This window comes from Fragaria vesca, linkage group LG2, assembly GCF_000184155.1.
Source record: "Fragaria vesca subsp. vesca linkage group LG2, FraVesHawaii_1.0, whole genome shotgun sequence".
NCBI lineage: Eukaryota > Viridiplantae > Streptophyta > Magnoliopsida > Rosales > Rosaceae > Fragaria > Fragaria vesca.
In genome coordinates, this window is record NC_020492.1 from 12,269,825 (window position 1) to 12,283,299 (window position 13,475).

Genomic DNA, 13,475 nt, shown 5'->3' on the forward strand with positions numbered 1-13,475 from the left:
ACAAAATGGTAATTACAAAGTCACTCAGACTGGATATAGTAGTGTAAATCAACAAAAAAACGGGAGGCAAAACTGTAATTTAGAGGATGATAACAGGACTATAATTATGACGTAAGTGAGGATAGAATCGTCATTTCCACATGTCCTTATGAAATGTAATCAGGTAGCGGCTAGAAACACACTTTTATTTTTTTCTCATGGCCACCAAGAATAAATTGAGATTTAACTCTAATTAGTTTAAACGGGATTTGAACCTGGTTATGGGGGTCCACACGTATGCTCCTACCAACTCGACTACCTGTGGTGGTTTGCATTTCAAACTTTGGTCGAGCATCTCTAACAACTTATCTATAATTTCTCTATAATAGGGCAACAAAAGTCAAATCTTTGAGCTAATTTTATTTCCCAACTCTAACCGCTTCCCTATTTTAAAGAATTTATTATTATTCCTTAAATTCTCTTATAAAATTATAGTTTGCTGCAAATTTGGGAAATCTAAGTTTCTCTCTCTTCATATTCTTTATTTTAGAGAAAGTTTTAAGAAATTTGTTACAGAAAAACACCTAAAATTTTTCCCAAATTAAGAAAACCAAGAATATGGAGAAGCTCTTATAGGTGCTCTGATGTCAAAACAGTTGACGTTTCACATATAACATTTTCAGTTTGGCTGGTTAAACACTTAAACTGCGAATCTCTTTTCACCCTGAAAACACCAGAACAAGAAGGTCCAACAATTTCTGCAAACAAGTTTCACAGCGACACAGTGATTGCCATTTGCCGAAGAACCCATAAACCTCGGACTTCGCCGGACTTCCGTCATCTTCTATTCTCCGGTGAGCCTATTTTCTTTTCATGCAGTTCTATCTTTCTCTTTGATTGCAGACAAACTCATCAGAAGAGGGGTGAGTTACGGAACTCATTGGAGAATCGTGTGCTTGTCGCGCTTCTCTCTGAATTGGGGAAGAATGAAACGCTCACATTGAATTGAATTACTTAATAATTGACAGCTTGATTAGTTTGGAATTTGAGCTTTTTGATTTTATTTTTTTGGGTCGTAACTAAATTTTTTCTCTGATGCACTGCTCACCTCTTCATTTTCATCTCTTTGGGAGAGTCATGGATAATGTGATTAGACTATATGTAGCAGCAACATGAAGCGAAATTTTGTTTAGTATCGATCTCTTATGATGTCAAGTAGTGTGATAGAGGAATGCAAGATTGTTCAAATGAGGTTTTATGAAAGATGTAATGATGAATGCCTGAGTAGATTGGGTAACATTATTTTAGTTTGGATAACATAGATAGTTTGAATGGGTATTTTTAATGCAAGGGGAAGCGAAACTTTGTTTACGATCCGTTGTGGCTATAATTTCTGAACTAATTTTAGAAGGGAGCTCTAATAAACATCATGAAAGTATGATGATGAATGCCCGAGTACTGGGTACATTGCATAGTTTTGAGTGTTCCAGATCTCTAGTGTCACTATAAAGATTTTAGTTGAAGTCGAATCTGTTCTATTATATAATCGCTAAATTTTGTGATTGAAATACGAAAGCTATCATTATGATCATTTGGTTAACACATCACATCAACCAACTCTAATTTACGAATTGCACTTGCTTTTATGTTAATGAAGCATAACATGAGTTGATGGTTTCTTTTTGGTAGACTGAAAAGTAGAAACAGAGTAAGTTGATAATGTGTTTTTCCTTTTCTCTCGACAAGACATGAAATATTTGAGAACATTCATGGATATATGTTGTGGGTTTCGTTTACCTTATAATTGTTAGATATCCTATGGCAACATGATATTTTGGAACATGTTACTGCAGGTTTTGTCTTCCAGTTATAGGAGGATGGACCTTGACAGTTTCTTGGGGTCAAATGACCCAGGGCAGATGCTTCCACCTCCACCTGGATCTTTTGTGGATCGTGAGGAACTCATTCAACATGTTGGGGACTTTGCTGTGTCACAGGGATATGTTGTAACTATCAAGCAGTCCAAGAGGGATAGAGTAGTTATCCTTGGTTGTGACAGAGGAGGTGTTTACCGTAATAGGCTGAAACATGTTGATGAGTCCTCTAGCGAACAGAAAAAAAGGAGAAAAGCAGGATCCCGGCTGACAAATTGTCCTTTTGAAGCAGTAGGGAAAAAGGGTGATGGCTTGTGGGTACTTACTATAAAAAATGGAACCCACAACCATGAGCCCTTGAAGGACATTTCAGAACATCCCTCAGCTCGTCGTTTCTCTGAGAGAGAAGTTTTGATGATTAAAGAGATGACAGAATCTGGTCTAAAACCTCGTCAAATTTTAAAGAGATTAAGACAAAGCAATCCAGATCTTTTATCGACTCCAAAGCATATTTATAATGTTAAAGCAAAGCTTCGCCAAGGAAACATGGGAGGTAGGTGACATTAAACTGGGTTTCATTGGCTATCATAAAACCCTTTAGTAATTACTAAACCAGTTGGCAGAAGGTCATTCATGGTAAACAATTAGGTGTACTATATAGATTAGAAGGTCCTTCAAGGTAAACAATCTGGTTAAGTTGCACAAGCCTTTCTTGATGACTTGAGTTCTACTGTTAGAGCTAGGAGATCTGCTTCCTGCTTTAATATTTAGTTGTTGGCTTTTTGTTTGAGCTCATTTGAGCTCCGTTTGTAACCAAAAAAAAAACAATCTGGTTAAGTTAGTTTCATGCTGTTGCATTGTTTTTATTTTATTTTATTATGTATGGAGATAGGGTCGGGCACAGTGTTATTACGGAAGGTACAAAGCTATTTTGTAATCATATTTCTCTGTCTACAGAGCAGTGATAACTGACAAATCAGATTCTGGTAATTCTTTTTCTTCAGAATTCAAGGATTTCCTTTTCGTTTTGCGTTTGGCTATGTCTTCAGATTGCACTGTTCTAGTGAAGGGGGAGATTTATCTTATTACTTATCAGTAGTTGTAGCTTAGGTATTCATTGGACATGTTGTGTGCATGGCTTGTCAGGTCTAGTGAAGGGGAGCTTTATCTTATTACTTATCGGTAGTTGTAGCTTAGGTATTCATTGGATATGTTGTGTGCATGGCTTGTCAGGTTTAGTAGAATCTTGTTTCATTTAAGATCAGTTTCAACTGTGAACTGACTACGATGCTCCAGGCAGCCTGCCCAATCATTGTCCCTCTCAGGATGAGTTTTACCATGACTGCTATGTATATTTTATGAGGCCGTCGGGTCAATTACTAATATTTTTTTAAAATTATGGATCTCCTCGGCTTGTTAATCTATTATTTTCAAGTACCTTACTATAAAAATGCAGAAATCATTTTCAAGTCTATAATTTTCATGTATATATTCAGGTTGGTACCTTACAAGGAATTGTGGATTTCCTCAGCTCATTTTACCATGACCTTACAGTTGAATAGGAATTATACAAAAAAGAATTTTTTTTAAATTTTTTATCAGGTTCCTTACAGTTGATGATGACATGTTGTGCTGCAGTTAGACACTTCAAGTCTTTGAATCCACAGCAATCATTAGCAAGAAACAATTACCCTGTGGTCATCGGGCCATCTTGGAGGCAGCGCAACCCTCCGGTCAGCTAAATGTTAATAAATGCAATGCAACTCAGCATAGTTTTCTTTTGATTACAATGTTGCAAATACTTGGTGAATCATGCACATAAGTAAATTAGTTTATCAGCTTTATGTCTCCCTTCATTGTGTGTTATCTGATTTTACACTGCAATTCTGTAATGTATGACAGAGAGTTCCCAATCTCATTGGAGGTAGATTTGTTGATTCACAGTCGTTTGCCTCCATCGATGTTCTAAACCCTGTAAGTTCCGAAAGAATAACATTTTCTATTCATTTTGTCTGGTTAAATTTTATTTTGTGGTAAACGTTTCTGTGGTTTGCTAGGCAACACAGCAAATTTCTTCTCAAGTACCTTTAACAACAAATGAGGAGTTCAAAGCTGCAGTTTTTTCAGCAAAACGTGCCTTTCCACTGTGGCGATGTACACCTATTACTACTCGTCAGCGTATTATGTTCAAGTTCCAAGAGCTTATACGCAGAGACATTGTAAATTTTTTAGTTATTACTCACATAGCAAGCTTATGAATTACAGTTCTAATGTTCTTAATTTTTACTAATGGAAACTATTACAATTCCTAGGATAAGATTGCTGTGACCATTTCAAGCGAACATGGCAAAGGATTGATGGATGCATATGATGATGTGTTACGTGGGTTAGGTTGGAGTTTAGATTCATTTTTTTAGCTTTCCAAGCTCTTTTGGCTATGGCTTCTCCCAATAATTCTTTGATTTCCTTCCAAAGAGTTGGTGGAACAGGCTTGTGGACTTGCAACAATGCAGATAGGAGATTTTTTTTCCAATATATCAAATGGAATTGATAGCTACAGCATAAGAGAGCCACTCGGTGTTTGTGCTGGGATTTGCCCTTTTGACTTTCCAGCAATGGTTCCCCTATGGGTAAGCTCGCCATTCTTCAATGTTTAAGTTTCCTGTTTCTTCACTGTTTGGATCTGGGCTATATTTTGAGTGAGTACTTGCTTTATGAGGTGATTAGAATAGTATAACAAGTCATGCTTTAAAACTGTTAGTTGTCAACCTGCCAAAAAAACCTTCTTCATATTATAAACTTATCCATTTCAGTTACATCCCTGAAAACCTAACGTGTTGTGGTTGATAGGATTTTCATTGCAAAGTTTCCAATGATGTATATCCACTTAGTTGAAAAAGTTGTTTTATTTATGTCTATGTACCTTTTTATACGCAGATGTTCACTACTGCTGTCATATGTGGCAATTCATTTATTCTAAAGCCATCAGAAATGAATCCAGGTGATTGCTAAATCCTTCCTCCCCTTAAATAGATCTTTTACTCTTTATAGTATAATGCATTAAATTTGAAAAAATTATCACAGAACTTTTTCTGAACACATGGAAAAATTATGAGAGTTTGGAACATGAGCTCACTTTCCACCAGAACTGGTACCAAAAATATTTGTGATTCCATCTCATATTTTTATATGCTACATAATCTAGAACCCGTAAAACCTCTCAATTGAGGAAAAATAGAAATCTTAGTGTACCTCTACGTACAGCATGTACTTTGCTTAAGTTCCTTGTCTTGGAGCTTCTGCTACTTATATTTTTCAATTGGCATGTTCATGGTCTCACCAAAAGATAGATATGTGCAGTTTCAAATATTATGAATAGTGATGAGTTCAGGTACCTTATGTGTATATTTCTCATACACTTGACTCCTTTTTCGGTTGAGATGTTTCAGATTTTGTCTTTGGGCTGGTTATTCAGTTATCCTATTGCTCTAAAGCATATTGCTGTTTCTGTTTCTTTTAGTAAAGATCATAAGGATATGGATATTTACCCGAACCGAGTGATCATATTAAAAGCTCGTGAGGGTAAGCAAACAAAATAGCTAATTTTGAAAAGTGAATGCCCACCTCATTTAGTACTCTGCCAATGTCATGGTAACCAATTTTTACTATAAGAGCACCACATGCCGTTATCCAGCCATGGCTCTCTCTCTCTCTCTCTCCTGTGTGTGTTAATTTCTTTTATATGTTTTCTGCGTGGAACCTTTGGATTAAACAGGGTATGCTAAAGGAAAGGACTCTACTTGGTTTTAAGCATCATGTCTTCTAACTGCTATATAGCTCATTCACATTAGGTTAGGCCCAATTCCTTGATTGGTGTGACTATGCTGGGGATATGTTTTGGACATGTCTAACTGGAAACAAAGTATATTAATTCCAATGCAAAAGTATTCGAAGATGATTTCCATTTCAATTCAGACTCCATAATTTTTTAATGTCACCATACTTTTCGGATTTTTTAGTACTATTTTGAATGGTCAGATTTTATGGAGTTTCAAATTATCATAATCTGGAACCGTTTTAGTGGGAAAATTTCCAGATTTTCTTTTAAAAAATGATTGATCTACTAAACTGACAAGAATAGTAGCGAAGGTCTTAGATTTTGACATTTTCAATGTTGATATTCTATTTTTTGAACAAGAACTGTCGAAATCTTAATGAAACCAAATAAACAACCAATTATGAATGAAACAAGTACACCAAGGAAAGAGAGATGCATGCATATGTATCCCATATATTTTAAAGATATGTAACGTCTCTATACATTCAAGTACTTTGGAATTATTGATTGGAATTCCATTCAGCAAATTTTTGGACTTGGATCAGAATTTACAGATGCATTCAATTCCTGCCGTTAATTTTTTGTTCTTTCTCAGAATTCTCAGATTCAGCATTTTAAACTTTGGATTTGATTCAAGGATCTTTGGAAATTACAATTTCAGATGAAATATGGTTTTTCCAATCTAACTTGCGTCCAATTGGGCGGACGCCACTTTACACCAAATAAAATATATAACAATATCAAGGTTTCAATTTTTTTTTATTCTTAGACATGTCATCTGCGAAGCAAATGGTGTTGCTCATAGGCTTGGCATCTTGCTGGTACATCCATGTTGGATGAGCTTTTGGTGGAAGATACACCTTATATTACTCAAAATATTATTAATTTCTTATAGAGGATGGCTCTAGTTTATCTTGAGGTACAGGCTCTATGTCCCAATTGAAGTACTATTTGTTTATGAATAATGATAACACGGGGAGGGGAACCAGCTATATGTATATATAGACACACACACACACATACAGTTCCCTTCCTGAGCGGGACACCACTTTGAAATTAAAGTGTAGTGCTCCTCATTTCGTTCACTTTTAGGTCACATTTTCACATCTCCACCGCTCAGTGCCTAGAACATAGTGTGTAGATCATTCCTGCAAAGTTTCATCCAATTTAGAGATCGAGCTTCCGTAATTGTGATTTACATAACGGTTCCTTTTTGACACATTTTGTTTGCAGGAATGATTTACACACTATGTTCTAGACACTAAACGGTGGAGATGTGACTTAAAAGTGAGCCAAATAAGGAGTCCAACACTTTAATTTCAAAGTGGTGTCCCCCTCTGGATAGGAACTGTATATATATATATATATATATATTTATGTATATATATAATAAATATATATATATTTATGTATATATATATACATATATTTATGTATATATATATATATATACGTATTACGTTAGTTAGGGTCGGGACCGGGTACCCGGTCCCGCCGGACCGGTCCTTAACGTTAAAGGTCGGACCGGTACCCGTTCCCTTTCCGTTCCGACCCGACCGGTACCGGCCGACCCGGGCGGTACGTTCGTCGGAACCGTTAACGTTTCCCGTTTACCGGTTTCCCGGACCGAAGTTAGTTTACGTTTACGTTTTTAGGTTTTTAGGGTTTAAGGGTTTTTGGGGTTAGTACGTTCGGTACCGGGTAACCCGGGTAAAACGGTACGGGTAACGGTTCCGGGGGTACCCGGGGTACCCGGGTACCCGGGGGGTAACCCGGGGGGGGAAAAACGGGGAAAACGGGGGTACCGGGGGGGTTAACGGGGGAACGGTCGTCGGTCGGTAACGGGTACGTCCCGGTCGGGTGGGGGGTGGGGTGGGTCGCGTCCTCCGTCCGGCCGGTCGGTACGGTCGGGTCGGACGGGAACGGGAAGGGAACCTCCGACCGTACGGTACGGGTCGGGTCGGCGGGAACTNTACGTACGTAACAGTATACGTAAACGGAACGTGTGTATATATATATATATATATATATATATTGCTATGTGTGTCAGGGATTTTCTAGTGAATAACAAAAGCAGTTGGCATTAACTGAACAGTCCAAGGTGATTTAGAAAAAAACAAAATATTTTGAAACCCAAAGTCTGGTAATCGAAGTGAAACCGAGGGTGAGAGCTAAGGCCTAGTGCTTCATTTTGGTCGACTTATCATTTACATAAATTCTCATATCTACAAATATCGTAACTTAACCACTTATCACTTAGTTTATTGTAAATGAACTCACAAGGATATTTAGAGTTTATTTAAATAGGCCACACACTGTTTGAACCTACTCTTTCATTGCTTATGGCCCATCTTTCTCCAATCAATATAGAGAAGCGACTGGCTTATATCTGATCAGTTAGTTGGATTGACCATTCTGGTCTGGTATTAATTACCGTGGAGGAAATTTTGGTTGGCTTCTTTCTATCACCTAGTTGGCTAAAGTTGTTAGGTATTCTTCCAATACCGCTTTTCCTTTCATTTATACCTTGGTTATTGCATTAAGGTGATGATTGCAGGTTTGTGTGAGGCATGTATGGACATTCTTCCCCTGCCCATAATCTGTTTGCGTCTTTGTAGATGTATATACTTGTGTGTTTGTTACCAACAACCTTTCTATTTTCTTTTATTTTTTCCTTTCCCATTAACATGTATATGCATATGCTTCAGAAAGATGTGATATATTTGTTTCCTGCTTTTCAGGTGCATCTGTGATGCTTGCAGAGTTGGCAATGGAGGCTGGTTTGCCATGTGGCGTGTTAAATATCGTTCATGGAACTAATGTAAGGTTTTCCTTTAACTATCAGTTGTCAACGTTTTGTTCAGCCCATCAAACAATATGAAATTTACCAAATGATTGATGTGATATATTGATTGAGACCTGTTCTTTTTCTGCTTTATATCAGGCCATTAGGTCTATAGGTTTCTCGGGATGCCCACTATGTTTATGGTGGTCCTAGGGTTTGAAATAAATTAGGGTTACTACTTGTGTTATCTCGGCTCTAGTCCTAGTAATGTCATGTTACTGACTACCAGTTTCTTGGAGTTTAATCCCTTATTTGATGTTACATTTGATAGATTTAGGGTTATCGATCAAGACATGGCTTAAACTTTTTGATAAGCTATGTAAAATTTTCAACTGATTGTTGGCAAACAAATCCACTTCTGTTTTGTGTATGCCACTTGTGTTGTTCACTGTCCTTGTCTTTCCAGTAGCTTTAACTGGAGTTCAAAAGTAAACTTTTCTGCTTTATTGTTTTGGTATTGTACTGCAATTGATTTATGGTTAATCTCTGTGGAAATTTGACATAATCTAAACTTTCGAGCAGGAAACTTGTGATGCCATTTGTGACAATGATGACATCAAAGCTATCTCATTTGTTGGACCAAAAGCAGTAAGTTTTTCCTCAATTAAACTAACACACAGGTTACAGATTTACATCTATGTGAGATAATTTAAGGTTTATGGATAGGTTTCTAATTTTTGTTTTTGTTTTTTTATCTGGATTGGTCAAATAGTACTGGTACGCATGTGGCTATATATGGTGGGCTAACTTTATAGCTAGATGAAAGTATGCTCAATTGTAGTTGTGGCTAAACATGGTGGAGAGGTCAAGACCAATAATTTATAAAGCACATAGTTAACAAGTTCTCTGTGACTAATATATTGCTTTTATTTATTTTTTAATTTAAACTTTTAAATTGCTCGGGTTGTCGGAAAATTTAATGAGGATGAGAACCATTAGTTGGATGCAGATTTTATAATGATTCTATGATTATAATCTTCAAAGTGATGATGATTTGTAGAATGAGGGATTATATGAAATATTTCTTGAACAAGCAGATAACTACCTCAGCATGGTTAGCAGAACTTGTCTCTTATTTTTGAAATTACACTTGCCTGTCTTGCTGGAGACAAATTTAGAGGATATCAAATACATTGTGGTTTTTCTTCTCTTGGTTTATACTCCTTTAGAAGTCCATTAAGATTCAAAAATACAGTAATTACACTCATCTCGATATTCTAATAATATTTTAATCATAACTGTGAAAAATCATCAGGAACATAGCATTTGTAGTGTTAATCCTATCTCTATCTCTAGCATTTTTCGTGTCAATACTATCTTTGCATTGTGATCAGAAAACTACTGGTCCTAAATATCCTTATCGGGACTCTTTTTGCAGAATATATTCTCCTTGGCCTTACGTTCCTTTATTAGATATCTACCACCTTGCCCTATAGGAAGATTTGATTTTGACATGATAGAGTAGTTATCTTTGTATAATTACTCTTAATTTCTTTCTCTTTCTTACTTTGTCTCCTATTCAATATACTTCTGATATGCTATATGCATTGCATTGTAGTTCAAAATTTACGTTCTTATTTCATTAGGGGTCCTATGCTTTGAATTTCCTGGAATTCGCTACTTGCATTTGATTTGGGTTTACTTTTTCATGTAACGTAATATTCCTTTTTGAAATTGTGTAAAGGCAGGTGCTTACATTTATTCTCGAGCATCGGCTAAAGGGAAACGTATTCAGGTAATTGCAAGCATCTATGCAGTTCATACTTCATACTATTAGCAATCCAGTTGCATTTTGTACCAGTTAAAGTCAATATAAATTGGCTGGTTTTCTATTGTCTCAGTCCAATGTTGGAGCGAAAAATATTGCAGTTGTCATGCCTGATGCAAGCATGGACACTACGCTGAATGCTCTAGTGTCTGCTGGCTTTGGTGCTGCAGGACAGAAATGCATGGCACTTACAACAGTTGTTTTTGTTGGATGCATACATCTATGGTATCACATTTTTTCCCATTTGCTTATTCAATATTTGTATATGTACCGCATGTCAGAACTAAATTACATCAATATCAAATAGCTTGGTGTAGTAGGGATTTTTTTTTTTCCGTTATGCCCTTTTGCCAGGGAAGACAAACTTGTGGAGCATGCCAAATTGCTCAAGGTTGATGCTGGATCACAAGAAAATGTAGACATTGGTCCAGTGATTAGCAAGCAGGTTGATACATGATTCATTCCTTTCACAGATCTCTTAGCATTAAACTTGTAAAAAGAAGAGCTTATTGGCATGACAAGTCAGATTATATTGAACGAGTGTTAGCTAATAAGCACCATGCAATTCAAGAGTATATTCTTTAGTATGTAGTAATTGGAGTTCACACATGCATGATTTTCTGTGCTTCGTTTTGAATGATTCATCGATAAGTGGCTCTCAAATGATTCATCTGAAGTATGAAAGACAAGCTTATTGTGAAAAGCTAGTGAGCTGCTTTGCTTGTGTGTGAAGCATGGGTTTAATTAGAGAGATTCTAAGACACCTCTGGCGTGATGCCAAAGGCTGGTGTGAAGTGGGTTTTTTTATTTTATTTTATTTTATCTAGGAGAAATTCCTTGAAATCCTACTGGTTGTGAAGTTGGTAGTTTCTCCTGTCTACATTTTATATTTTTCGTTCTACACCAGTTGTATTTGTTAGTCTCAAAGAAAAAATGTTACAGTTATAGTGTTATACAAGTGAAGTGAATTTAAAGTCATCAGTTTGGAGCATGATTCAAAGCTTCCTGAGAATTCAGATGCCTGTGTTTGCATCTTGCTAAATTTTCAGTTCTTAACTATACTGTTTTCCTTGTTACTTGCAGGTGAAGGAACAGATATGCAGATTGATTCAAATAGGTGTTCAAAGTGGTGCAAAACTGGTGCTTGACGGTAGAAATATTGTGGTAATTTCTCAAGTCCATCTTATATCCCACCATGTCAATTGATGGAATCTTACTGTGTTGAATGTTTCCAATTGTGGAATCACAACATCAGCCAAAATATTGTCTGTGAGACTAGGAAAGAGCCTGCTGGAGACTGAGGGTATATATTTAAAAACAGACAAGCAGAATAAAAAGACTTCTAAAGATCACTCTCTGTATTCAAGCGTAACTCTGAGCTGCCAGTCTGCCACCGATGCTAGGCTGGACTCAGACTCAGGTTCAGGTTGTAGAAATTGATAGCTTCTTGATGCTTTTGGAATTATACTTGGAAATATGGTTTAGTGTCTGACCATGTCTTGTGGGACAAATGAAATAGTCTAATCTTTGATGGTTAAAGAAATGATCTCGATTTTGATGCTATCGAATAGATCTGCTGGAGTTGGGAAGGAAATAAATTGTGAATTTGGATTATTTGAAGAAATGGGGGAACATGACACATTAATGAAAGTAAAGAAGGGTTGTAAAACACAATTTTTCAGTTGTAAATCACTCTCCAACTTGCCACTTAGGTGAATAAAGTCTAGTCTAAAAAGTAGACTTGCTAGACTTCTGAGACATGCTCCAACTCTTTATCTATTTTGTGAGTTCTGTGTGCTGTCAATTGTTACACAACTATCTCATCATTTTATGTGGGAAATGCATTTATATTCTGTGAGACATTCGTTTGCTGATTATCTGTCATTTGTAAGAATTTGTTCGTTTGTAGTACATTGATCTAATCTGTTCGAGTTTTTGAAATATTGAAACAGGTTCCAGGATTTGAGCATGGAAACTTCATTGGTCCCACCATCTTATCCCATGTCACAGCTGACATGGAGTGTTATAAGGTATTTGTCAGTCTTGTCTTTTTAAAAAATGGAAGGAAGACAATATCATGTGAAAGCCTTGAACTCTAACTGAAATTCTCCTAGTCCAATGTTAAATTATTAATTTACAATTACTCCTCCATCTCATGTTGTGCAGGAGGAAGTTTTTGGCCCAGTTCTTCTCTGTATGGAGGTTGCTAATCGCTTACCTCCTGTTTGATAATTGCAAATTTCTTGTTTAGCCACTTTTGAATGTATTAAAAGATTGAAGTTTGTTATCGCCTAGGCCGAAAACATTGAAGATGCTGTAAACATCATCAACAAAAATAGGTATTTTCAAACAGAGCTCCTATCTTGATTTCCTCGTATGACAAGGGCCTTGTAAATCTTATATCTAGTTGTTCTGTTGTAGATATTGTAATGGAGCTTCTATCTTTACGACGTCTGGCGTGGCTGCAAGAAAATTCCAGACCGAGATTGAAGTGGCCCAGGTAAGTTGTCAAACTGTATTCATCATGTCATTGAGCTAGCCTTGACGGTAGAAGAAAAAATAGATGTCTAAATTGTTAAAGTTTTGAGTTTACCTTGTCTAATTTGATATGAATGGGTTTGGTTCAGGTCGGCATAAATGTTCCTATCTCAGTTTCATCCTATTCCTTGTTTACGAGCTCGCGGCCATCGTTTGCGGCTGATCTTAGTTTTGATGGTAAATCAAAAACCATGATAATGGCCAAATTTCTCAAGTTAATGGAGACAATTATTTGGAGTGGGTTAGATGGGCAATTTTTCTGATGTTCCCTTTTAGTCAGTCTGAAGTTAAAGCTGGAGATCTTTGAACTGCAGGCAAAGCAGGGATTCAGTTTTACACACAGATGAAGACTGTGAAACAACAATGGAAGGATTTACCACAGTGATGGACAAGCTCTGCCAACGTCAACTTGATATGCAAACAAATACGCTAGTTACGTCTCTTTTGCTTGTCCATATGAATTTTTGATTTTTTACAAAACTTTTTATAAAATACATGTTTGGGGTTTAAACTCATGACCGTCCATATGAGCTGATGATAGTTTTTTTTTTTCTTAAAGATAACAAGCTCATATTATATTTATATTGTAGTACAGTCGTATTACAATGTTAAAGCTCCCAGTAGTCCATGTTA

The 13,475-nt window shown here is 36.5% G+C and overlaps 1 protein-coding gene across 1 annotated transcript; it reads left to right on the top strand.

The window, feature by feature from the left end:
* The first annotated feature begins 551 nt into the window (after positions 1-551).
* LOC101305026 (methylmalonate-semialdehyde dehydrogenase [acylating], mitochondrial-like) lies at positions 552-13,475 on the top strand. Its single transcript, XM_004290350.1, has 20 exons — positions 552-833; positions 1,833-2,406; positions 3,492-3,586; positions 3,756-3,827; positions 3,911-4,072; positions 4,166-4,244; positions 4,329-4,483; positions 4,791-4,854; positions 8,433-8,512; positions 9,059-9,124; positions 10,221-10,271; positions 10,378-10,529; positions 10,659-10,749; positions 11,388-11,468; positions 12,257-12,334; positions 12,471-12,506; positions 12,600-12,643; positions 12,726-12,804; positions 12,932-13,019; positions 13,157-13,475. The coding sequence occupies exons 2-20, from the start codon at positions 1,857-1,859 to the stop codon at positions 13,225-13,227; spliced, it is 2,094 nt and encodes a 697-aa protein (XP_004290398.1). The 5' UTR covers positions 552-833; positions 1,833-1,856; the 3' UTR covers positions 13,228-13,475.

Excerpts from the sequence above, each read along its gene's own strand:
- LOC101305026 (XM_004290350.1), top strand. The coding sequence starts at position 1,857 with ATGGACCTTGACAGTTTCTTGGGGTCAAATGACCCAGGGCAGATGCTT. Across the intron at positions 12,335-12,470 it reads CTGACATGGAGTGTTATAAG|GAGGAAGTTTTTGGCCCAGT; the intron begins GTATTTGTCAGT and ends CATGTTGTGCAG. Across the intron at positions 12,507-12,599 it reads CAGTTCTTCTCTGTATGGAG|GCCGAAAACATTGAAGATGC; the intron begins GTTGCTAATCGC and ends GTTATCGCCTAG.